At 51.0% G+C, this 25,153-nt stretch overlaps 1 protein-coding gene across 2 annotated transcripts in view; it reads left to right on the top strand.

Moving 5' to 3' along the window:
- Nos2 (nitric oxide synthase 2) overlaps positions 1-25,153 on the top strand; it is a 37,082-nt gene that overhangs the window by 10,263 nt on the left and 1,666 nt on the right. Inside the window, exons 5-25 of one of the 2 annotated variants that reach the window (XM_046424001.2) lie at positions 2,536-2,698; positions 3,731-3,822; positions 4,671-4,812; positions 4,921-5,060; positions 6,497-6,671; positions 6,757-6,858; positions 10,102-10,296; positions 11,197-11,279; positions 11,656-11,800; positions 11,890-11,994; positions 13,526-13,575; positions 13,894-14,068; positions 14,887-15,019; positions 16,618-16,696; positions 17,661-17,842; positions 18,846-19,009; positions 19,865-20,072; positions 21,415-21,502; positions 21,888-22,009; positions 23,308-23,456; positions 24,257-24,451. In XM_046424001.2, the coding sequence (XP_046279957.1) occupies positions 2,536-2,698; positions 3,731-3,822; positions 4,671-4,812; positions 4,921-5,060; positions 6,497-6,671; positions 6,757-6,858; positions 10,102-10,296; positions 11,197-11,279; positions 11,656-11,800; positions 11,890-11,994; positions 13,526-13,575; positions 13,894-14,068; positions 14,887-15,019; positions 16,618-16,696; positions 17,661-17,842; positions 18,846-19,009; positions 19,865-20,072; positions 21,415-21,502; positions 21,888-22,009; positions 23,308-23,456; positions 24,257-24,451 (2,887 nt within the window). Of the gene's footprint in view, positions 1-2,535; positions 2,699-3,730; positions 3,823-4,670; positions 4,813-4,920; positions 5,061-6,496; positions 6,672-6,756; positions 6,859-10,101; positions 10,297-11,196; positions 11,280-11,655; positions 11,801-11,889; positions 11,995-13,525; positions 13,576-13,893; positions 14,069-14,886; positions 15,020-16,617; positions 16,697-17,660; positions 17,843-18,845; positions 19,010-19,864; positions 20,073-21,414; positions 21,503-21,887; positions 22,022-23,307; positions 23,457-24,256; positions 24,452-25,153 lie in introns of both variants that reach the window. The other variant, XM_046424000.2, reaches the window with a different exon arrangement.

Raw genomic sequence — 25,153 nt, 5'->3', positions numbered from 1 at the left:
TATTTGACATTAAGCATGTGCAGGCCCCTATGTAAGTCACATTTTTTTTTTTTTAACACCGTGACTCCATGAGATTGGCACTATTACTATCCCTATTCTACAGACAAGGAAACCAAAGCCAATTGAGATGTAATTGCTTGAATGTACCCATTCTGAAATCCCGGGGCTGGGAGGCTCGGCAGCTTGTGTCTGGAGCCTCGGCAGCTGGTACCCTGAGCCTTGGCTATTAGCCTGCATGCCCTACCACCTAGCCCTTCCACCCTTCAGGTTCCTGATGCTCTTCTGGAACTGCGAGGGTGGCTGGCCTTTGAAAGGTAGTTGGATGGTTGTTAGGAAGCCCAGAGGCCAGGGTGCTGCGGTTGGGCTCTGCTCAAACTCATTGGCTTCTCACACAGGGAAGTTCCACTTGTCACACCCGGGAGGTCCTGAGGGGTGTGAATCATGAATGACAGCCCATCCCCCACAATCGCTAGCAGCCCAGCAGGTTTGGTCATCTTCTGTATATGGAGGATGGTAGTATATTGGGGGATCATGACGTGCTGAATGTTATATTCAAATCTTTTTGCTGCTGAGGAAGGCTGCTCCCCTTTTTCAGAGTTAAGAGGCATCCTTGCATTGTTTGTGCCTCAGAAACACGACTGTGTCAAAACGGTCAGACATAAAGCTCGAAGGGAACCAGGCACAGACTTTAAAAATGATCTTTCTTAAGTATTCACATGCTGACACCGTTCTACACTTTGGAGGCTTTGGGGTTACAGCAGTCACTACTGTCTTTGTGGTAAAGCGCAGAGTGGAGGATGTTTCTAGAAGCTTTGTTTGGAGAGGGGGGAGCACCACTCCACCCCACAGCCCCCAGGAGTTCCTTATGACAGGGATGTCCTTGAGGATAAGTATCACCCTGTGTTTTGACTCTGAGCTTCTTTCTCTAATCAAGGGTTGCTGAGATAGGCACAACTGAAAGGCCATTTTTGTTCTGAGTAGAACAGAATAATTTAAATAATTTTGTTTGTTGCCATTTTGAAAACCTTTGATGGTGCTGATTGGAAATCTCAAGGTTACGGTGAGGTGTGAGTGTGGTGGTGGGGGTTTAAGTCTTTCTGACGAGTCTTTTCCTTTGGGATATTTTTGAAGTGCATTTAGAAATTGCTGGGTGCACCTCTTCCCTGAGGCCCTGCAGGCTGAGTCCTAACCTCCAGGGTTGTATCTGGGCCTGGCTGGGCTTGTGAAGAATGTCTTAGAGCTTGCTGTTGCCCCTAGAGTCTGTGTCCTGATTTTCTCTTGACCACACTTATATTCCTGGGCCTGATATTTAACTGCTATAGCCTTGAGACCCTTGACTATGAAGTAAACATGAAATTCCTTCTAAGTCAAGTGCACGGGTGCTGGAGATCGAACCCACGGGTGCTTTGCCACTGATCCACATCCCCAGACCTTTCTTATTTTTTATTTTGAGATAGGATCTTGCTAAGTTGTGAGGCTGGCCTCAAGCTTGTGATCTTCCTGCTGGGATTATAAGCATATATTACTACACACAACTCAAAAAGACTTAAAATTCACAGATGCAATGAGACCCTATCTGTGAATTGCTTTGCACAGTGCCTGGCTCATAGTGAGTACTTGGTGCACAGGAGCTGCTGAAGGAGGGTCTGGCCTACCTCCTCTTAGCCAGGACAAGGGAAACAGGTGCTCCCCTGACTAAAATAGTCAGGACATGTTGTGACTTAATGGGACTCTGTACCTCCAACATTTGTAAATGTCTGAGAAGGATCAGACCCCTTGCTAAGATGAATCATTAAAGAAAAGGTACCTAGAATATATATACAATGGAATATTACTCAGCCTTAAAGAAGAATGAAATTATGGCATTTGCCAGTAAATGGATGGAATTAGAGAACATTATGCTAAGCAAAATAAGCCAATCCTGAAGAACCAAAAGCTGAATGTTTTCTCTGATATATGGATGCTAATTCACAATAAGGGGGGTAATTTGAACTAGACAGAGGGGAATGAAGGGAAGGGGGGGGCACAGGGGTAGGAAGGGTAGTAGAATAAATCAGACATTATTACCCTAGGTGAATATATGATTACGTGACCTGTGTAACTCTGTATCATGTACAGTTAGACGAATGAGAAGTTAGACTCCATTTTTGTATGATGTGTCAAAATGCATTCTACTGTCATGTATAGCTAATTAGAACAAATATAAAAATATATCAAAAAAAAAAAAAAAGAAAAGAAAAAGTACCTGGAAATAATAAGGGTTCTCACTGACGCAGGACAGACTTCACAATTTGCAGGATCTGGTGTAAAAATGAAAATGTAGACTCATTATTCCAAATGATTAAGCACTTCACGATGGCCATGGCTGAGCACTCAGTACAGGCCCCAGGAGCAGACCTCAGAGGGGGTCAGTCTCCTGTGAGGGACAGCTTGCCCTTTTGGTGTCCGATTGCAGTTCCTGCTTCTGTGGATTGAATTAATCCCCATGTAAGGTCATCTCATTGTTGGTCTTCCTGATATCTTCCTGTCCCCCAGGGCAAAAATAGAGGAACATCTGGCCAGGGTGGAAGCCGTGACAAAGGAGATCGAAACAACAGGAACCTACCAGCTGACTGGAGATGAGCTCATCTTTGCCACCAAGCTGGCCTGGCGCAACGCCCCCCGCTGCATCGGGAGGATCCAGTGGTCCAACCTGCAGGTGAGCCTCCTCCCCCTGGGCCGGGGAGAGGAGCTGGAGGTGGGCTGGCCCTGAGCCCTGAGCAGATGGCTCTGGAGCAGCCCAGTGGAGCTGTGCCCAGGTCTCCACGGACAAGCCAAAGCCCCATGTTCCCAGCCCGAGAGGGGGTTCAAAGCCTCCCCCCACTAGAAATCCAGAATCCTTTTTTTTTTAATATATATTTTTTTAGTTGTCAAAGGATCTTTAATCTTTAATTAATTATTTATATGTTGTGCTGAGAATCAAACCCAGTGCCTCACATGTGCTAGGCGAGTGCTCTACCACTGAGCCACACCCCCAGCCCCCAGAATCCCATTTAAACTTCAGGATCTCTAGCTGACCTTCTCTGATGCATTAAGCTCAGGAGATTGAAATGCCGTTGTAAAACCACACCACGACCTTGTTTTTGTTATTGCCAAGGCCTTGGTGCTGCAAGAGAGGTTGTTTACCTCAAATGTTTGAATTCTTGGCTCCGAGAGACCACTTTATTTATCCTAGGCTCCTGGGCCACATTTCGCTGGAGGATCGTTTTGTGGTTTGGATCCTCTGGAAGGAGAAATCGATGAGAAAAACGAGGAAAGCCAACCCCAGCCAAGTCAAATAGGCTCAAGATGCAAGGGGAGCAGGCTGGGGCTGGGTGTTCCTGACTTATAGAGCTATAAATTTGGGTTTTCTTGGGATGTGCGTTTTGCTGGAGTCTCCTGAGTGGGGTTGCCCCAGGGGAACAGAAGAAAGGGGCAGCCGTTCACTCAGAGGAGCATGGGCCCCTCTGTCTTGTGGGAATGGGGGCATGCAGGCCACCTGCTGTCCCCCAGGGCTTCAGTCGGCCCAGAAGCCTCTGTCCGCATAGTCGTTGAACTATTTTTCCTTGTTTGTTGTTTGGTGCTGGAGATTGAGCCCAGGACATACGCTGTCACATGTTCTGTCACTGAGCTACATCCCCAGCCCTACGCATTTCTTGACATGCCTCAAGTCAAGGCATGAGAATCCTTGACTCTGGTGGGCTGTGTGCAGGTCTTTGACGCCCGGAGCTGTTCCACCGCCCAGGAGATGTTTGAACACCTCTGCAGACACATCCGTTATGCCACCAACAATGGCAACATCAGGTGGGGGTGCCTGTCCAGGGTGGCCGTGGGGCCTACTCTGCCTCCGCAGTTTAGCCAAAACATGCAGATGGGTCTAGGAGGAGGCCTCACGGGCTCCAGGAGAAACCAGGGACAGAGAAAAGGAGAAAGATCTGGTCCTGTCTTCAGGGACCTCTAATGGCAAGCCCAGCCTCCACGGCTTAGCCTCTACCAGGAGCCCATTTTCCTGGGTTTCCTTTGGGCTTGGAACCTTGTGGAAGTTCCAGCTTTAAGAAGTAACTTCACGGTTCAGTGTTACAGCTCTCCACTTCCTAGAGGGGCTGAGACTTTGGTTTTCTAGCATATGACTCTGGTGTGGTTTCTTAGAGGTAGGAGAGTCATTGCTTGTCACTGTGTCCCCCTACCTCCACCCGATAGGACTAACATCTCATTCTGTCATTCACTCATTTTGGGGTCCAGCAAAACACTCAGGGGCCACCTAATGGGGACTCATCACTAGATCCCACATATTAAGACCATGTAGCAGGACTAGACCAGCATGGGGGCGTTGGGGAAGAAGAGGCAGGGAACCCGCATGCAGAGATGTCTGAGACCCTCACTGTGAACCACGACCTGCACTAGACAGGCATCCGGCTGACTCAACTTCAGGGGAAGAAATACCGGGCAGGGAGAGAGACGGCTGTGGAGGTCCCTAGTGGTCCCTGTGCTGGTCTAGAAGAAGGAAGGGGCTGGTGGGAGGTGGGAGGCAGTCAGCTCAGCTGCACAGACTGCAGAGCAGGAAGAGTGGGGGGTGGGGTGGGCCAGGGGGGATGGCTGGGAGTCCCCACCAGGGCCAGATGGTAAACAGTGCCACTCCTGTCCTGGGGAAGGTCGACCATCACTGTGTTCCCCCAGCGGAGCGATGGGAAGCACGACTTCCGAGTCTGGAATTCTCAGTTAATCCGGTATGCGGGCTACCAGATGCCTGACGGCACCATCAGAGGGGACCCTGCCAACTTGGAGTTCACCCAGGTACCCGCCGAGTCTCTACCCCGGGGTCTTCAGTGGTGGGTGGCAAGTGGGGCCTGGGGAAGTCGAGGCGCTGGCCCACAGGCTCACTGGACCTGTCTTGTCCCCCAGCTGTGCATCGACTTGGGCTGGAAGCCTCGTTATGGCCGCTTCGATGTGCTGCCCCTTGTCCTGCAGGCTGATGGCCGTGACCCTGAGTTCTTTGAAATCCCACCTGAACTTGTGCTTGAGGTGCCCATGGAACATCCCAAGTAAGTGGCTGAGGGTGCTGGATGAGCGAATCCACAGGCACGTCCCTCTCCTTCCTCATGGACTCCGACCATCAGACCCCTCCCATGCCTCCCCCAGAGCCCAGCAGCAGCAGGTGACACCCAGGCGTCATTCTGTGCCTTCTGCAACAATTCTGCATTATATTCTCTGGCCTCAGACTTAGGAAGATGTGTTGATGGACAAGAGAATCCGAGGCTTAGATGAATGGGCCCCGAGGAGCCGGGAGAGCCTCAACCTCAGGACAAAAACCCTTGGAGATACTCAGTCTGGGCAGCCCAGGTCTCCTTTTCCCTCCTCCCAGCTTGTCTGTCTGCGACTGTGGGGCAAGGATAGGGCTACGGGGACTCTGAGAGCTCAGTGGGCTCAGCACCTACTCTTGGCCCTTCTAAAAATAGCAAAAGTAACCCCACATATTAAAACTATGTAGCCGGCATTAGGCTGAGCTCTTCTTCTTTTTTAAATATTTATTTCTTAGCTTTTAGGTGGACACAATATCTTTATTTGATTTTTATGTGGTGCTGAGGATCGAACCCAGTGCCTCAGGCATGCCAGGCAAGCGCCCTACTACTTGAGCCATATCCCCAGCCCCTGAGCTCTTCTTCTTGTCCCTTGAATACACTGAACTCCATCCTGCCTCAGGGCCTTGCGCTTCTTGTTCCTCCAATCTGACCTGCCCTTTCCTCAGAATTTTGCAAGACCTTTTTTTTTTTCTTCTTATTGAAAGGTATTGTCCATGGTGTCACTCCCCCCCCACCCAGAAGACTCTCCTGACCCCCCAATCTAGAGTAGGCACCGTCACCCTCAGACGAACACATCATCTTGTTTTTGTTTTCTTATGTATTTGTTTACCTCTCTGTAGTTTTAAATTCTAGACATCACTGTAAGCGAATGGAGATTGGGGATCTCACTTTTCTTATTCACCAGAACATCCCCAGAACCCGAAAGGGAGCTGACACATAGTAGTTGCTCAGTTATAAGTACTTATGGAATAATTGGATATATAAATGGATGGTCTTGTCTTCATAATAGTCCCATGAGTTTGATGCTGGGTTGATGAATGAGAATACTGAGGCTCAGAGAGGCTAAAGGCTTCCTCGGGTCCCACTGCTTGTGTAGGGAGGCCAAATTTGAGGTTCTGTTTTCTCTCTCTGGAGCTCCTAACTGCAATGTTTTACTGGATTGTTAGCATTTAGCACAGGGCCTGGGGGGAAGGAATCAGTGAATGAGTGCATAGTTTAATGCATGACATCTGGTGTTCCCAGTTCACTTTCCTGGTGGAGTGACTCAGAGACCTGGAAAGGAGTTTTCCTGGTTGACTCTGAAGCTTGAAGCTTTTTTTTTTTTTTTTTTTTTGCGGGGGTGGGGGTGGGGGGAGTCGGAGCAGTCCCCAACTGCAACTGACTCTGCCTCCGGCCAGGTTCGAGTGGTTCCGTGAGCTGGACCTGAAGTGGTATGCCTTGCCGGCTGTGTCCAACATGCTGCTGGAGGTGGGTGGCCTTGAGTTCCCCGCGTGCCCCTTCAATGGCTGGTACATGGGCACTGAGATCGGAGTCCGGGACTTCTGTGATGTGCAGCGCTACAACATCCTGGAGGTAACGAGGGCCACCTAACTGGAGGTCTGTGTGGGCCTGTGGGTGGGTCCCTGGGAGGCCTCACCCCTGCTGCTCTGCCCTGTAGGAAGTGGGGAGAAGGATGGGCCTAGAGACGCACATGCTGGCCTCCCTCTGGAAAGACCGGGCTGTCACGGAGATCAACGTTGCTGTGCTCCATAGCTTCCAGGTACGTCAGGTGACGTGGGTCTACCGATGCTTTGGTGACAAGATGACCTGGCTCGGTGCTGGATGTTCCCCCTGGCAGCATGGTTCATTTGTGCCTGCATCAAACAAATATTGAACATCAACATGTGCCAGGCACTTGCTAGGCCCTGGCACATAGCAGGCCGCTCGCTGTGCCCTCTTGCTCGCTCTCTCGGTCTAGCACCAGGCAACTCCTTGCCTCTGAAGACTGGTCAGTCCCTGCGCGTGCGCACTGATCCCTGTGCGTTTTCAATTGCTCAAGGCCTTTACTCCCCCAAATCCCCCTCCCCTCTGTTTGCATCATCAGTGTCTCCTTCTCTGCTGGAACATTCCAATCGGTGTGCAGGCAGGCTATCCTAGGTCCCATCTGCAGGAAACAAATGGAGGTAACCTCAGGTTCCCTCCAGCTACATTTTTTTTTGCTTATCTTTACAGCAAAACTATTCAATGAACTCATTTTACTTCCTCCTCCTGCAGTCATTCCAGTAGTCCTTCGGGTCTGGCTTTTATCTCCCACTACTCCTCAGTGATGCTGAAATTCTTGCCAGGTTTTCAAACTCAACAAGAGAATTTCCCCCTCAGGGCCTATGCCTTTCACTTTCACTCTGTGTAAAACTTTCTTCCCACCAATCATGCCTTGGCCAGTTCCTTCCCTTCTAGAAGTTCTCAGCTGTCACCTCCTTAAAGAAGCCCTCCCCAAGTCCTCCACGTGAACCAACGTCCTCACCTACCTCTGTCTTGTCTCTCTCTGTTACTCCTTTAATTCTGCCTCGTTTTTATTCATAGTCTGTGGCACTCTATTGGATGTCTACTTCTGTCTTTCTTCATTGTTTTGTTTCTTTCACTAGAATCTAAGCTCCTGGGGAGCCACAGGACAGGACCTTGTCCCTTGTGCTCACTGCTGCACCTCTAGTCAGAATGTTGAACACAAGGCAAATGCTAAAAATATTTATACTGGGTGAATGAATGAATGTGACTCCCATGCATAAGAGCAGGGGTTTCAATGTCCATTTCTGCTCACACACAGCAGGCTGGTTCCCACGCAGGGCCAGACCAGTCCATCTGCTGCCCCTGTTCACATTGTTCCTAGGCTTCAGGCCCAGGATGTGTGAAGCTGGAGCCATCTCTACCAAGCTGACAGATGCTCTAGAGTCTAAACCACTGGCAAAATTTTATGGAGCATTTTCCATGTACCAGTGCTAGGCTGGGCCACGAACATAAGTAGTAAAAAAAAAAATATATGCATCACACACGGTTCCCCAGAGCTGGGTCACTCCACAGGCAGATCCAGACTGTGCGTGATGGAGTCGGGGGTTCTGAGCTGAGAGGAACAGGAAGAGAGCCCCTGGAGCTGGCCTCGATCAGGAAGGGCTGGCCTTGGACCACACATCCTGGCTTCAGGGGACTCCCAGCATCAGCCCTGCCGCTGGCAGGATGCGGATATGTCCCAGAAAATCTGCAGAGCCTCTGCCGTCTCCTGACCACGGCTGACCACGCCCCTCCAGGGCTTGACAGTCTCCAGAACTTCCTTGTCACTGTCCTTCAGAATAACCTTCCAAAGATGTGGCCTAATTTCCTTCCCTGAAAGATGGGGATCATAGCAGGACCTCCCTCCCTAGATTATTTTAAGAATTAAATAACAGTTCTTGCAACATGTTTAGCTGCACTACCTGGCCCACAGGGGACCCTCAGCACGTTTGTTTTACTGTTGTTATTTATTATTGTAATCATGGCTATGATCATTGGCTCCTGTAACGACCACTGGCCTGGCACTGAGGAGTCGCCATGTATGTATACAGACAGTCCCCAACTTAGGATGGTTCGACTTAGGAATTGTTTAACTTTACAGAGGGGTGAAAGTGATGTGGATTCAGAAACTGAACTTGGAATTCTGAAGTTTGATCTTTCCTGGGATGGTGATGGGGAACAGGATACTCCTGTGGTACCCTCTGCTCCCAGTCAGCCACGTCAGCATCGGGCTCACCACCTGACCCTCTGTTATGTGCTCTGTGGAGATGCCACAATGTTCAGGAGGTCGGGGGTATTGAATGCATATTTGACTTTCAAACTCTGCTGGGTTTATGAAGATTTAAGCCCATAGTAAGGGGGAAAGCACCTATATATGAAATTTTAACAGATGTGGCTGGACGTACAGGGCCTGCATCAGCTGGCTGTTCTTTTCCTTCCCATCCTTGACTTATAGCATCTTCTTCCCAGGAATGCCCCCCCGACCCCTGCATCCCGGGACACCTTGTACCCATCTCTTAAGACTTGGCCTCTTCCAGAAGCTGTTTCTAAGGCCCCTTTCGACTCTCCTAAGCCTCTGTTCTCCCCAAGCAGCCTTGGTTCCTCTCCATCATAGCTCCCAGACTTCCTTCTGCTTCCCCTAGTTAGACCACAGCCTACTACAAAGAAAGGGACTGTCATTCCTCCTATTATGCCAGGGCCTTACGCGGTACCTGGCAGATGGAAATAATAATAGTAGCTAACATCTACTGAGAACTTTGATGCTTTGTTTCTAACTTATTGCACCCTTTCAACAACCTCATGATGTAGAACTGTCAACTCCAGCTTACAGATGAGGAAACTGAAGCTTAAGAAAGTTCAAGATTAAGAAACTAGTAGATCAAGGTCACCCATCTGTGAAAGGTCAGAGTTTGGACCATGATGTTAAACACCTGTCTCTTGACCGAATGGTTTGCCCTAGACGTTGGGGTGGTGCTACTCTTAATGGATCATTCCAGGTTGTCTCAGATCCTGTGGCCTCTAATTTTAGGACATGGATGGTTCGTCTTCCCTGTAATCCTTCTCCCGTGCTTCAGGTCTCTCCACTGAGATGTCTTGTTCCTTTTTGGCTGAGAGGGTATAGATGGAAGGGGCGGTATTTCTTTATCTGCAAATAAGGGCTTCTGTTTGAGTCCTCTACGAGACATTTGCCGGGAGGGTGGGGAGACCTGTGGGCATGAGAAGCTGGATGCTTCCTCCCCAGGATCGGGGGGGCCACCATGTCATCTGTGGGCCGACAGTGCTTAGAAGACATCGAGGCCCCTTCAGAGGCTTGGGAAGAGCTCCCATGTGGTCATTTATTTCCAGCAGGTGAGCAGAAAGGCCAGGAGGAGTGGCGTCCAAGGCTTTCCCGCGCTCCCTGGGAATTGTCCCTGTTGCCACTGGCCGCTCTCCACTCTCCTCACCCCTTATCTCAACTTCCCTCCTGTTCCTGATTTAGAAGCGGAACGTGACCATCATGGACCATCACTCGGCCGCGGAGTCCTTCATGAAGCACATGCAGAATGAGTACCGGGCCCGCGGGGGCTGCCCTGCAGACTGGATTTGGCTGGTCCCTCCAATTTCTGGGAGCATCACCCCTGTGTTTCACCAGGAAATGTTGAACTATATCCTGTCCCCATTCTACTACTATCAGGTGAAGGAGGGGCCTCCTGTCCTCTTCCTCTTGGAACGCGGGTGTGGAGACTGTGTGTGTGCCATGGGTGAGGGGCAGGGACTTATTATTTTTTTTAAAAGACTTGATATTTAATTTTTTATTTCTTTGTGGGTTTTTTTTGTTTTGTTTTGTTTTTTTGTGGTGCTGTGGATTGAACCCAGGGCCTCAGGCATGCTAGGCAAACACTCTACCACTGAGCCACATTCTCAGCCCCAGGGACATGTTTTTAATGCTTCTCAAGTCCCAATCTAGGACACAGAGCATCTCCTGTCCATGTCTACAGAGATAAAGGAAATTCTTTTCATTGTGCTTTCTGTGTTCTGTCACCATGTCTGGTGTAAGCCTCCCTGGTGTCTATTTGATATACCTACTTCTTTGGGGAGTCTGGAAAACTGTCACCTAGCATCATGGGGAGGTCAGACTGAGACTGCTGGTTCTGCCATTTTCTACCTATGTGCCTGCCTTTCTGAGCCCTGATTTTCCCATGAGAGGAGGATGTGCTTGAGGGTCATATGAACTGGCCTCTTTAAGAGTGTGGCCCGGTGCCCAGGCCAGAATGCAGTCAGTAACTGCTAGCTATGGAAATGAGTACACATTTTATCAAAAAGGATTTGAGTGCTGGGGATATAGCTCAGTTGGTAGAGTGCCTGCTTTTCATGCACAAGGCCCTGGGTTCAATCCCCAGCACCACACACAAATATTCAATTTGGGGATGAACTGCCTCACTTTCAAAGTCAGGCAGCTGTGTACCCTGGTCTGCCCAGGACTACTTAGGCCCATTAAGCTCCTCCTCATCCTCTAGAAGGCATCCTGGTTCAGACTATAAGTTATGAACCGAGCAGGACCCTGGCCTACACTCATATCTCCCTTCTCTTGCAGGTGGAGCCCTGGAAGACCCACGTCTGGCAGGACGAGAAGCATAGACCCAGGAGAAGAGAAATCCGATTCAAAGTCTTGGGGAAGTGAGTGGGAGCGGCCATCATCATCAGTCTCTGCATTGTCCCTTCCTTCTAGTCAGCTTTTGCCCCCAGGCCTTGAAGAGCAGGGCACACATAGACAGAGTGTGCTTTGTGCAGTTTGGCTCCCAGAGATCTGGGCAGTAATTCTGATGGTCACTGGATGCTTGTGTCCCAGCTTTTCTCTCCTCCCTTCCCCAAAGGGGCCGAGTAGAGGGTGAGGGGAGATAAGGGCCACTAGTCAGGGTGGACGGCTGGTGAGAAATGAAGGTTGCTTCTCCCTCCACCTGTCCACTTGGAACACTGTCCCCTTCCCATCCTAACCCTCACTTACTTCTGGAAGAGGACTCAGTACACAGCATCTGTCTGTCTGTCCCCACAGAGCTGTGCTCTTTGCCTCTATGCTGATTCGCAAGATCATGTCATCCCGAGTCAGAGTCACGATCCTCTTTGCAACTGAGACAGGAAAATCAGAAGCACTGGCCCAGGACTTGGGGACCTTGTTCAGCTGTGCCTTCAACCCCAAGGTACCAGATCAGTTGGACAGGGGTCTGGGGAAAGTGTGGAGGGCCCAGCCTGGGAGCTGAAGGCTAATGTCCTCCTGGGTGCCGTGCAGGTCCTCTGCATGGACGAGTACAGCCTGAGTGACATGGAGCAGGAGCGGCTACTGCTGGTAGTGACCAGCACGTTTGGGAATGGAGATGCCCCTGGCAACGGACAGGTGGGTGGCCCAAGGTCCTGATCACCGAGGGGTGAGTAGAGCCTAGGAGAATCAAAGAAAGGTCCAAAGGGATCGGCATACCACAAAGAGGGTGGTTGGGCTGGGCGTGGTGGTGCACACCTACAATCCCAGCGCCTTGGGAGGCTGAGGCAGAAGGATCATGAGTTTAAAGCCAGCCTCAGCAAAAGCGAGGCGCTAAGCAACTCAGTGAGACTCTGTCTCTAACTAAAATTCAAAGTAGGGCTGGGGATGTGGCTCAGTGGGCTAGTGCCCCTGAGTTCAATCCCTGGAAACCACCCCCCCCCCCACAAAAGAGGGTGGTTGGGAGTGAAACCCCAAGTCACCCAGGGTCCTTCATGGGCCACCTTTCCTTTGACACACTTAATAAATCTCTGTGAATTGACCTACACATTTTCTAACTGAAAAACTCATGTTTAAAGGAAACTTGTATCACTCTCACAAAGGGAAAGCCAGCAAAAAGTAAATTCAGTGAAATCCAAAGTTATTGATTTTTAGTTAATGCTATTGACCAACCCAGGTCTGCTCTCTCTCTCTCTCTTTTTTTTTTTTTAAGAGCAATAGGCAAGTATTCAAGAGGTTACAGCTCTATGGCCCCAACTAGAGACTCCTGGTGCACAGAAGGATGAAAAATAAATTGAGAAGAGAATAACTAAAAAATAAAATACACAAAAGGGAATAATTTCCATGATTTGACACTATTTATGCTGGATCACACAGCACCTAAAATTGTTTTGGGTTCCTGGGAAATCAGGGTTATTTTAGAGAATATGTGGCCAATTGTTTTTGCTCCTACCTGGTTCCAAAGAAGCAGGAAGGCTCATGTCCTTTAGGAGACCCTCTGTGGATGCCCCACTATAGGGCAGGCCCTGCTTTTCTGGAGCTGGATGCATTGGGGTCGGGTTGTTCTGGATCCTCCACTGAGGGGCAGTGCCCACGTGAGCTGCTACGGTTGACTGGTCTCCAAGATAAGCTGAACTTGTCCACCGAGCCCTGGTCAGGTGGTCCTACATCTAAACCAAACTGCACTGTGGACCTGGATCCTTCTGCTAGATGTGGCCAGATTTTTGTCTTGTTTTGTTGGGTACCAGGGATTGAACCCAGAGCCACTTAACCACTAGCCACATCCCCAGCCCATTTTTGTGTTTATATATATATTTAGTTGCAGGTAGATTCAATACCTTTATTTTATTTATTTATATGTGGTGCTGAGGATCTATCCCAGTGCCTCACGTGTGTTAGGTGAGCGCTCCACTGCTAAGACACAACACCATCCCTTTTATGTTTTATTTTGAGACACAGTCTCCATAAGTTGCTTAGGGCCTTGCTGAGTTGCTGAGGCTGGTTTTGAATTTGTGCTCCTCCAGCCTCAGCCTCTGGAGTTGCTGGGATTACAGGTGTGCCCAGCCCAGCTAGATATGGCTAGTTTTTAAATGGGCCACCAGGAGAAAAAGAAAAAGTTGTGCTTGTGTGAATCCTGGCCTGCAAACTCTGTGGTTGTCTCCCTTTGTAGACTCTGAAGAAATCCCTCTTCATGCTGAAGGAGCTCACCAACACCTTCAGGTCAGGCTCTTCCCCACTCCTTTTTTGGCTGAGCCCAACCTCTGGGTCCAGAGTCTGGGATCTGGGGATGAAACTGGATGTGCATAAGTGGGTCTTCCTGGAATTGTCCAGCACAGGGACAGCCCTAATCTGAAGTTTATCCTTTGAGTGTGTTGTGGAACCAGCTGGGGAAACCACTTCCTCTCCTAGGTCTGCTAGCTAAGCGTGCATTGGTCGTGGGAGTTGGTGGTGAGGGCCAGAGGCTAAAGAGGGTGCTGCTTTGGCAAGGGGTGCTGCTTGCATGTGACCTGAGTCTCTGTGTGTGTCCTCCTGGGGCAGGTATGCCGTGTTCGGTCTTGGCTCCAGCATGTACCCACAGTTCTGTGCATTTGCTCATGACATCGACCAAAAGTTGTCCCACCTGGGAGCCTCTCAGCTCACCCCAATGGGGGAAGGTGACGAGCTCAGCGGACAGGAGGATGCATTCCGTACCTGGGCCGTGCACACCTTCAAGGTCAGTACCCAGCCAGAGCTGCCCCATGATGGGGTGTCTTCACACCCAGGACATGTGTACCAGCCATCCTGGGTGGTGCGACTTCTGCCCCACCCTGTGGATAGGTCCCAGGTGTGGGCCAGGGGACTCAGATCAAGGCTGTGATCCTCCCTCCTCCCAGAAGAGTTCTTATTTTTTAAACCATTTTTTAGTTGTAGATGGACATAATACCTTTATTTTATTTATTTATTTTTTAAAAATATGGTACTGAGGATTGAACCCAGTACCTCACATGTGCTAGGCATGCACTTTACCACTGAGCCACAACCCTGGCCTTCTAGGTCACCTCTTAACAACCACATCTTGTTTGGGACTCCCAGCCACAGAGAGCTGGGGACAGAGGGCACATAGTTGAGCTCTTTGGATCTGGCTCAGTATCTCTGTAGACCTTTATTATGGAGGCTGCCTGTGGGTGTAGGGGACTTATCACTGAAGGGAAGAGTTTTGCTCAGCAAAGGTGCTCAGGAGCCGTGGCTTGAGCTGGGGGCACTTAGTTTCAAAGCCCAGGCCTCCTTCATGTGATTCACATAAAGTATTCAAACCTCCCTCACCATGTTGGCAAGATGATGTCAGTATTAATATTTATAATATTAGTGGTAACTACTGTGCAAAGCCTGGGCACCTCTTTGAGTCCCTATAGTGACCCTATAGATTCATGTGCTTAGAAATTCTATGAAGCACTCAGCTTGGTGCTGGGTCCATGGTGAGGGCCTACAATCTGATAGCCCCACTGGTGATGAGGAGGATGATGATTGACACCAGTCTGCACTGCCTTCCAGGCTGCCTGCGACACGTTTGACATTCGAGGTAAGCACCACATTCAGATCCCCAAGCTCTACACGGGCAGCATGACCTGGGAGCCTCGCCACCACAGGCTTGTGCAGGACTCACAGCCCTTGGACCTCAACAAAGGTACCTGCCTCTCTGCACCACATGAGGCCTGTTTAGCCTCCTGCCTGGGTTGGGTGTCTGGGCTTTGAGCCCGCAACCAAGGAGACCACCAGGTCCCTCTGAATAGAGACAGCAGCTGGGGCTGCCAGGCATCTGCCTCAGTGAATTCAAGAGCCTGGTACCCAACCAGATCCCAGGCTGCAAAGAGACCTGTTGAAGAAGATGCTCTGGGAGGGAGGGTGGGCCCGATTCAGGGGTGGGCTGACTGTGCTGGTGTTTTGTTGCTGATACCATGAACGGTTGATCTAAGAGACCCTGACACTCAACCTGTGAGAAAGGGACAGAATAATTGAAGTTCAAGGAGGTGAAGCAAGTGGTAGCTTGGCCAGGTTAGGAGCTGAGCCCAGCTTTACTAATGGTGACAGGGTGAGATGACTCCAGGCTGTGGTCAAGCTCTGCTCCCTCGGGGTGTTGTGCCTGCTCCCTAAGAACAGAGATCCTGCAGGCTTCTGCATGTTCAGAACATCCCCAACCTCAGTTCGGCCCTCCTGTGGATCCCAAGCCAGGGAGTTGCCCTGGGACATCATGCATATTGGGTTCTAAATTAAATTTCCCAATAGTTAGCAGCAGCACATCCACCATCTGTCAGATGAGGGGTCTTTATATTCAGAAACGGGGGGAAAACAGAAGGAAAAAAAATCCCAATAGCTCCCACTGTCTATTAGTCAGCTTTTTGTCAGTTACAGTTTGGATCTGGAAGGTTACCCCTACCCATTCATTTGTTAGGCAGTGTTCAGAGGTGAAAAAACTAGATTGTGGGGGCTGTAATCCCATCTGTGGATTAATCCACTTGATGGATTAATAATTTGAATGAACTACTGGGTGGTAACTACAGGCAGGTGAGGTGTGATTGGAGGAAGTAGGTCCCCAGAGGTGTGGCCTTGGGGACTATATATGTCCCTGATCCTTTCCTTCCTCTTTCCCTCTGTTTCTTGGCGGCCCTGAACTTAATAGCTTTCCTCCATTCCATCATCCCGCCATGATGTTCTGCTTCCTCTCAGGCTCAGAGCAGTGGAGTCGGCTGGCCATGGACTGAGACCTGAAACCAGGAGCCCAACCTCTGAGTGGTTCTTTTCAATATTTTGGTCACAGCAACCAAAAGCTGACAAACACATACCTGACAAAAACAACTTAGAGGAGGAAGGATTTATTTTGGCTCGTGGTTTCAGAGGTGTCAGTCCACGGTTGGCTGACTCCATGGCGAAGGAAAGCTGCTCAGCTCATGGCAGCCAGAAAGCAGAGAGAAAGAGGAAGGGGTCAGGGACAAGATGTAGTCCCCAAGGGCATGCCCCTAGTGATCTATTTCCTTCAACCAGTCCCCACCTCCTACAATTTCCAGCAATGACTTCAAATTATTTATCCACTGGCCAGAGCCCTCAAGATCCAATCCCTTCCCCAAAGCCCCACCTCTGAGTACCGCTGCATTGGGGATACGTCTTCAACACAGGGACTGTTCATATCCAACCCGTAACAGGCAGTGGGCAAGAATAATTGACTCAGACATGGAACTTCCCTCACCATTGCTTTAGAACCCCCTTTTCCTATCTGTGTCTCCACAGCCCTCAGCCACATGCACGCCAAGAAGGTGTTCACCATGAGGCTCAAATCTCAGCAGAATCTACAGAGTCCTAAATCCAGGTGAGGTATTGTGCAGGGCTCTTGGATGATGTTCCAAGAAAATTTTGTTTTGATAAATGGAAGACCGGAGCAAGTCAGTCCTTGAAGGGAAAGGATAGAAGCATCTGCTGTCACTAGAAGTATGATGCCATCATAGCTGGGCATGGAGGTGCATGCCTGTAATCTCAGCAGCTCTGAAGTCTGAGGCAGGAAGATTGCAAGTTCAAAGCCAGCCTCAGCAACTTAGCAAGACCCTGTCTCAAAATAAAACATAAAAGGGTCAGGATGTGGCTCAGTAGTTAAGTACCCTTAGGTTCAATCCCCAGTACCCCCACCCCCCCAAAAAAAATACCACCAGTAGGATCAACTGGTCTACTAACCTGTGGCCACCTGTGTGTCTTTGCAGCCAGTTTCAATTGACCAGCCAGTTGTCCAGCTTGGGAACAAAGCCCCTGCTTTGCTTTCTCTCCTTCCTCACTAGACTCTTTCATTGAAAGGAGAGACCCAGGGACACAAGTCATTGGGGTCTTAAGAGCTGCCATGAAGTTTTGGCAGGGAGGAAATGTCCTAGCCAGGAAGCTGAGCACTGGGGATCATCTGTGGGTTTTATTTCTCTGTACTGTCCTCTCCAAAGTTCATTAGGGATACTGGACTTTTTTCTAGTAAGGACAGGATTTTGCGCTGGGGAGAGGGAAGCATTTCTTCCAGTACCCAGAGATCTCCACGCAGGAGGCTGTCTTTCAGCAAAGCCTCCAGCTAGACCTCAGGGGCTTGGCGGGCTGCCCAAGCAGGGCGGGGTGGCCTTCTCCCAAGGGAAAATTGTGGGATGCTGAGTCTTCCCGCCCAAAGCTATGCCTGGTCCCCAACTCAGGCTCAAGGAACCAGGCAGGAAAATGACAGGAGGGCACATTTCCTGGGGAAACTGGCCCGCCTTCCAGGTGGCCGGGAGGAAATCCTGGCAGTCACCAAGTCCTTCCTTCCACAGCCGCACCACCCTCCTGGTGGAGCTCTCCTGCGAGGACAGCACAGACCTGAGCTACCTGCCTGGAGAACACCTCGGGGTTTTCCCAAGCAACCAGCTGGCCCTGGTCCAAGGCATCTTGGAGCGAGTAGTGGACAGCCCCGAAGCCCAGCAGACTGTGCGCCTGGAGGCCCTGGATGACAGCGGTGAGCCCTTGGCTGGGAGCCCCTCTCCAGCCAGCTCAGGGCTGGGCCCCTACCTACCCCAGGCCAGCTACCCCAGCCCCGGCCTGTAGGAATAGCTCCCTGGCCTTAGTGTCCTTGGGGTTACTGATACCACCAAAGAACATACCCTCTAAGCACAGAGGCCAAGATAGGAAAGTGGGGGTCAGATAAGTAAAGCTTGGCCTCGTCTCTCCCTGCCCAGGAGAAATGGGGAGAGCCTGAAACTAAGGGATGAGTAGCCAGAGATGCCCCTGTGGTTCATCAGACTTCTGGCCCAGATGAAATAATAATAATAATTATTATAATCTTTACCAACATTTATCGAGTACCTGTGTACAGGGCACTGTATCAACTGTTTTACATGCCTGATTTTATTCAATGTTCGTAGAAGCTCAGTAAGATAGGTTTTGTCATCATATCCATTTCTCAGGGAAGGAACCCAAAACCCTATGGTTCAGTCATTCAGACAGGAAACAGGGAGCCAGAGTTTGAACCCAGGTCTGCTGGCCCCAGGATCCATGCTGTGACTACCCTGCACACTGCCCCTTGGGACTCCTTCACCCTTGCCATCTCACTTTGGGCTAATCACCTGCTCAGCCAGCACCTCTTGGTATAATACCCAAGGGCATGGTGGTCATGAGTTTTTCTCTAAATGAACAAGAGGCCTCTGGACTATACATCAGACTCCGGTGGAATTTAGCCAGTGGGAGTCTGTAGTTCACTGTGGATATCTTGCTAATGTACAGGTATAGGCCAGAGAAGGACGTGGTTAGTTTGTAGGAATAGGATCATATCATTTTGGATGCGTATTGAAGGACTGTTAGTCCCCTGAGAGTCGGCCTTTCCTGGCAGCCCTATCTCTGGGTGCCACCTTCTTTTCTCCCCTGCAGCTGGAGCATAAAGTGTGTCTTCCCAGAGTCCCATCTCCTTCCGGGAAACTCAGGTGGGGCATTTTCCTCTCCTGATGCCTTCCTTCCCTCTGCAGGCAGCTACTGGATCAGGGACAAGAGGCTGCCCCCCTGCTCGCTCAGTCAGGCCCTCACCTACTTCCTGGACATCACCACGCCCCCAACCCCTCTGCAGCTCCAAAAACTGGCCAGGCTGGCCACAGAGGAGTCTGAGAGACAGAGGCTGGAGACCCTGTGCCAGGTAAATGTCAGGGTTGGTGGGTGAGGCCGGGGAAGTTCCCAGAGTGGGTCTTTAACCTTCAAGAGGATCTCCCCAGATTCCCAAGGCGAGACTTGTCAAGGGCTAGTGGGAAGCAGGACATTGTCTGTCATCCTTGCTGTAGGACACAGTTGTGTGGAATAAACTGAATTTTTCTCAGTGCCAGCAGGATGTAGCCAAAGTGCACTTCCTTGGGAATGAGCTAAAAAGAGGATCCACTATGTCTTGCTTGTCCTTGTCCTCTCAAAACATGTCACTTAAAAGCATGAGAGAAGGGGTGGTGTGGACGAATGGATAAGTGATGCAGTGACAGAGAGCGGAATTAGCATCTTAATGGGAGCATGCATTAACTCACCTGTAGCTTCTGGGCCCAAGTCTTTGCTAAGAGTCACCAGACATCGTTATCATCATCCTCATTGTGGCTAATCATCTTTATCCCAACCCTCCCACTACTGTACTTTCCAGCTGTGCTGTACTGACTTGACACATGCCATCTCATTTAATTCTCACAATGTCCCCTCGTGGGCAGTGACACTGTCCTTGCTTCACAAAGGTTAACTAAGGGGGATGGTTCTATAGCTTGGAAGGGTGTCTGACCAAGATTCAAACCCAGATCTAACTGGTTCCAAAGCCTTGCCCCGATTTAGATCGCAATGGAGTTGAGCTGCCCACAGCAGAGTTCTGGGCACACAGTTAGACAAATGCTACTCCAGGTCGGGAGCGCTTCCTCTGCAGGTTGGGAGTCTCAGCACCCTGGACAGCGCACGCTGAGGGATTGAAGGGTGAATAGTGGGCGGGGCAGGCACCCTGAGTCCTCACCCTGCCCTTGACTCTCAGCCCTCAGAATACAACAAGTGGAAGTCCACCAACGGCCCCACGTTCCTGGAGGTGCTGGAGGAGTTCCCATCGCTGCGGGTACCGGCTGCCTTCCTGCTCTCCCAGCTCCCTCTTCTGAAACCGCGCTACTACTCCATCAGCTCCTCCCGGGACCACACACCCACAGAGGTCCACCTCACCGTGGCCGTGGTCACTTACCGCACCCAAGGTGAAGGGCGCAGCTCTCCTGCTTCTGGGGCAGCTTTTCAACATCTGGGAGTTTTGGTCTCATTAGTTAAACAGAATGGTAACCCCGCCCCCTCCCAGAGTTGTCAATCATACTCTAGGTGTGCGGAAGAGATCACCACAGAGCAGGCTTGCTAAGCTCACTGCTTTGAATCACTAGGGTCAGTAGCCAGGTGAGATAGGTTCTGTGCATTCCACAGAGAAGCTGAGCCATTGTTCCAAGTCACACAAGTTGTAAGTGGACAGCTGAGATTCAAACCCGGTTTGTTTAATTGCTGAATCCTGGTTCTTCATCACTTTGAGACAAGTTAATGAGATCACATGGGGAGACCATCCAACACTCAAGGGGAGCCCAGTGATTCTTAGTCCCCCGGGAGTCATCCTGAGCACAGGGTGGTTCTGACTTGGTTGGTCACTCATTCATTCCATTCATTCAGGGATGGCTTATGTCACACTTCTCTGCTGGGCACTATGATGGGTGTGGAAACGCAGCAGGCATAGCTCCTGTGCTCATGGAGTATCTAGAGAGACAAAGAAGAGACAGGCATGGAAATAATTAAGTAGCCAAGAAGGAACGTGTAGAGGACCATGATGGAGCTCATGGAGAGGCCAATCCCTTGTGTGGTCTTGGCTCTTTCCCTGGACACACTTGGTCCCCTTCCCTGGCCCCTGTCATTCAGCATTATCTGTGGTGGCAAGCTGGGATCCGGCCACACTGGGAGCCCCCCATCCTCTGTGAAGAATAGTCACACAGCTTCTAAGAGCTCACAGAGGCTGTGTCAGTCCACCAGAGAGCTCCCCATGGACCAGGTCTTAGTCCTAGGGCCTGAAGGCCAGGAGGGACTACAAGGAAAGAGAGTGACATCAGATCAGACGGGGTGAGCGGGAGGCATCCCCCACCCAGGCTATACCTGCAAGGGCTACCCTCATGAGGACACACCCAGCAGTGGCCATCTCCAAGCTGATTGGGGACTGGGGGGGAGTCGTCCCTGGAGAAACTCTTGGAAGAAGCAATCGAGTAAAAATCAGGGACCCAGAGCCATCCACCACCTGAGCAACCTGTCAAGCCACTTTCCCTCTCTGAGACTCGGTTTCTGAGAGGTAAAAGGGGCACCTTGCCTGCCAAGTCCTTGGCATCCTTTCCCAGCTCTGGATGTGTAGAGGGTGGACCCCAGAACCAGAGACACACAGCCCCTCATTCAGCCCTTAGAGCGTCTGAGTGGGCAGGCCAGCCCAAGGGGGTGCGTCAGTGTGGGAGGAGCAGCTGACAGGGTCGCCTGCGGGCTGGAGGGGGAACGTTGGTCAGGTCTGTTCTGTCATTGCAGGTGGCCAGGGTCCACTGCACCACGGCGTCTGCAGCACGTGGCTCAGCAGCCTGATGCCCCAGGACCCAGTGCCCTGCTTTGTGCGAAGGTAAACACCCTCCCATCCCTGTGGGACCACTGACCTCTGGGTGTCCTGGGATGAGAGAGAGAGATTGGGGGTTAGGTGCCCCTCTGGGCCACTTGGTCCAGTACTGAGGCCACACTGGGCCTCCCCATTTTATCCCTTGGCTGAGTCTCTAGCAGGTGCCCAGAGTACAGTGGGGTCAGGTCTTTTCAGAAGGCTCCTGGGTGGGGAGATGATGTGCCTGGACAGGGCAAGGGAGGTGGCCGGCAGGAAGTTGACCTGGAGCTCGTTCTCCTCCATCCCCAACACCACCTCCTGGCCACACGCCCAGCATCCCAGCCCCTGTCCTGCACCTGCACCAGCCCAGGATGTCTGAGGATGTGGCCTCTCTTCTTCTGTCTCCCTTCAGTGCCAGCAGTTTCCAGCTGCCCGAGGACCCCTCCCATCCCTGCATCCTCATTGGGCCCGGCACAGGCATCGCGCCCTTCCGCAGTTTCTGGCAGCAGCGGCTCCATGACTCTGAGCACAAAGGTACAGCCCACGGTGAGGCCTAGCCAATGCTCATGATCCGGATTTGATCATTATTCACTGTATGCAAGTGTCAGAGTTTCACACCGTGCTCCATGAATTGGACGATAATCATGTATATTTTAAAAGAAAAAACACACACAACACAAAAAAAGAACAATGTATTGGCTTAGGATTGGTATTGAATGTGTGATTTTTTTTGGCGGGGTGGTACCAGAGACTGAATCCAGTGGCACTTAACCACTGAGCCATATCCCCAGCCCTTTTTACATTTTATTTTGAGACAGGGTTTCACTAAGTTGCTGAGGCTGGCTTTGAACTTGTGATCCTCCTGCCTAAGCCTAAGCCTCCCAAGCCACTGGGATGATAGTGCATTATTGCACCCAGATGAATGTGTGATCTTGAAAACTGCCATCATTATCTTTTTTTCTCTCTCTCTCTTTTGGCACTGGGTATTGAATTCAGGGGTACTCCACTACTGAGCCACATCCCCAGCCCTATTTTGTATTTTATTTAGAGACAGGGTCTCACTGAGTTGCTTAGCGCCTTGACGTTGCTTAGGTTGGCTTTGAATTTGTGATCCTCCTGCCTCAGGCTCCCGAGCCACTGGTATTACAGGTGCATACACTGCACCCAGCCCTTCATTATCTTCTGATTTGCATACCTCGTACTGAAAAAAAAATTTTTTTTTAAAATAAAATAGAAAGCGGGGCACAGTAGCTCACACCTGTAATTCAAGCTACTTGGGAGACTCAGGCAAGAGGATTACAAGTTTGAGGCCAGCCTCTGCAACTTAGCAAGATTCTGTCTGAAAATAAAAAATAAAAAGGACTGGGGATATACTCAGTGGTAAAGCGCCCCAGGGTTCAATCCCCAGTACTGAAAAACAAATAAATAAAATAGGATCCTAAACAGGTAGAGCTTGAAGGTACCTGGGTGGGGCACAGCATCAGATGGTCACCACCTGCCTAGAAGAACTCTGCCTCCACCCCACAGATGTTTCCTGGACCCTGTCCAGAGGAAGACCTTCCTCCAGACTTTGCCTTGGCCTGTGCATTATTTCTCTGGGAATAATGGGGGAAATCCCCACTTTTGACCTGTGGTGAGCTGGACGGACTCCTGTGCCTGCACTTCAGTTGTGTGCCCAGTTATGGCCTGGGCCTCTGATTCCTGGTTTCCTCATCTGTAAAATGGAGATTATACCCGACAGGACGCTTGAAGAGATTTCTAGTTGGTCACTTTGAGCTGTGATCTGCCCTCTGGTGGCCGTGTTGGTAACTGCAGCCTGCTGGGTCTTACAGGGCTCCAAAGAGGCCACATGACTCTGGTATTCGGGTGCCGCCACCCAGAGGAGGACCACCTGTATCGGGAGGAGATGCTGGAGATGGCCCGGAAGGGGGTGCTGCATGAAGTGCACACAGCCTATTCTCGGCTGCCCGGCAAGCCCAAGGTGAGTGCGGCGGTGAGCGGACACCAGGCAAACACCCCTGGCCCCCTTGAGCCTCCATCTCCTCAGCTGGAAAGTGGAGACATACACACCCATCAGGGTGACACGGTGGAGAGCACTGTGCCCTGTAGTCCAGGAGAAGAGACAAGCCCAGAGAGGTTTAGGATCAACTCAGGGTGACACTATGGGTTAATCCCCAGAGCCCAGCCTGCTGAAGACCCCCAGCAGCCCCCTGGGACACATGGCTGCCCAGGGAGAGGTGGTCCGGCTGGTTTATACTCCAGCTGACAAGGTTAGACAGCAGCTACTGCACTGGGCCCCAGGAGCCTGGGGAGTTTGGACAAACTTTTGGCTCAGCAGTTATGAACTTGTTCCTGAAGACTCCTCTTGAGCCCCTTTCTGGGCCCACTGGACATCTGGTGTGGAACAACAGAATCCCGATTGTCTCTGAACCCTCTGTGTGACTGGGAAGCCTGGAAACCTGCACCCCAGCTTTGAATCAATGAACCTGGGCATTGGGAGGCTGCCCTTTCTAGGGTGTAGGCAGGCAGGCCTCAGAGCCCTGAGCAGGGGGTTGACTTGATTGATGCCTCTTTGAGGTGTGATGAATTTGGAGAAAATCCGGGCGGCCCCCTGGCCTGGGCTAGGTGTCAGTGTACCTTCTCATACTGAGCCACGGTCCTGCCTGGGAGGGTGCTTACTCCCCTGACATCCCTATCTCCCCTAACGGAGGACAGCAGGCTTGACCTCCAGCCTCTCTCCCAGGGGCTAGGGACTAGACCCACCGTATCCTCTGATTTCAGGTCTATGTTCAAGACATTCTGCGGCAGCAGCTGGCTGGCGAGGTCCTCCGCGTGTTGCATGAGTCCCCGGGCCACCTCTATGTCTGTGGGGATGTGCGTATGGCCCAAGATGTGGCCCACACCCTGAAGCAGCTGGTGGCCGCCAAGCTGAGCTTGAGTGAAGAGCAGGTTGAGGATTTTTTCTTCCAGCTCAAGGTACGGGGAGTTGATGTGTGGGTTCGGGGGTATAGTCAAAGGTCCAGGCTGCAGGAGCTAGGACCAGGGCGACAGGATCAGGAAAATCCCAGGACACTCCTGGGCCCCGAAGGAACCTTAGAGCAATCCAGATGGGCTATTGGAAAGCCTAACTCTACCCTCTGGTGTGGTTGCCTGTCAGCTTTAAGAAGGCAGATCCACATGTTCTGTCTTTCCATGTTTGGAATGGGAGCAGGAGGACCTCTCTGGCCTCTCTCCAGGCCCCTTTCAGAGAGCAGCTGTGTAGCCAAAGCAGAGTAACAAACACTGGGTAGGAAACTTGTCCCCTTTGGCAGCCTCCTATGCAGGAAGCACCTGTTATTTACACCCAGGATGCTGTCTGCTTGTCCTCAGCCCCCAGTGGGAAGGACACTCGCTTCATGATGGTAACAGCCACAGTGTTCATCAGGGGCCCACCTGGGGCCAGGTGCTTATGGAGGATTCCCATGTGTTGAGGTCTGTAATCAAGTCCAGATGGTGCCTGGCACTTTGCCAGGAGGAGTGGTCTGTGAAGCAACGCCAGAGAGCCATTAAGATGATGAGGATTCCTTATTGGTTGACTGCTGTATCTAGTTTATGATAATTGAGTTAAGCTGTGTGTAATTAGTTAAGTATATATACCTCTGCTGTCCGGCAGAGAAGGGCTCCTGCTATCTCGGGTGC

Source organism: Marmota monax, unplaced genomic scaffold (genome assembly GCF_021218885.2).
Source record: "Marmota monax isolate L192 unplaced genomic scaffold, Marmota_monax_Labrador192_F-V1.1 WCK01_AAM20220418_F8-fsc00296, whole genome shotgun sequence".
Lineage (NCBI taxonomy): Eukaryota > Metazoa > Chordata > Mammalia > Rodentia > Sciuridae > Marmota > Marmota monax.
Note: the sequence above shows the minus strand (reverse complement) of the source record. Positions and strands in the feature narration are given on the sequence as shown.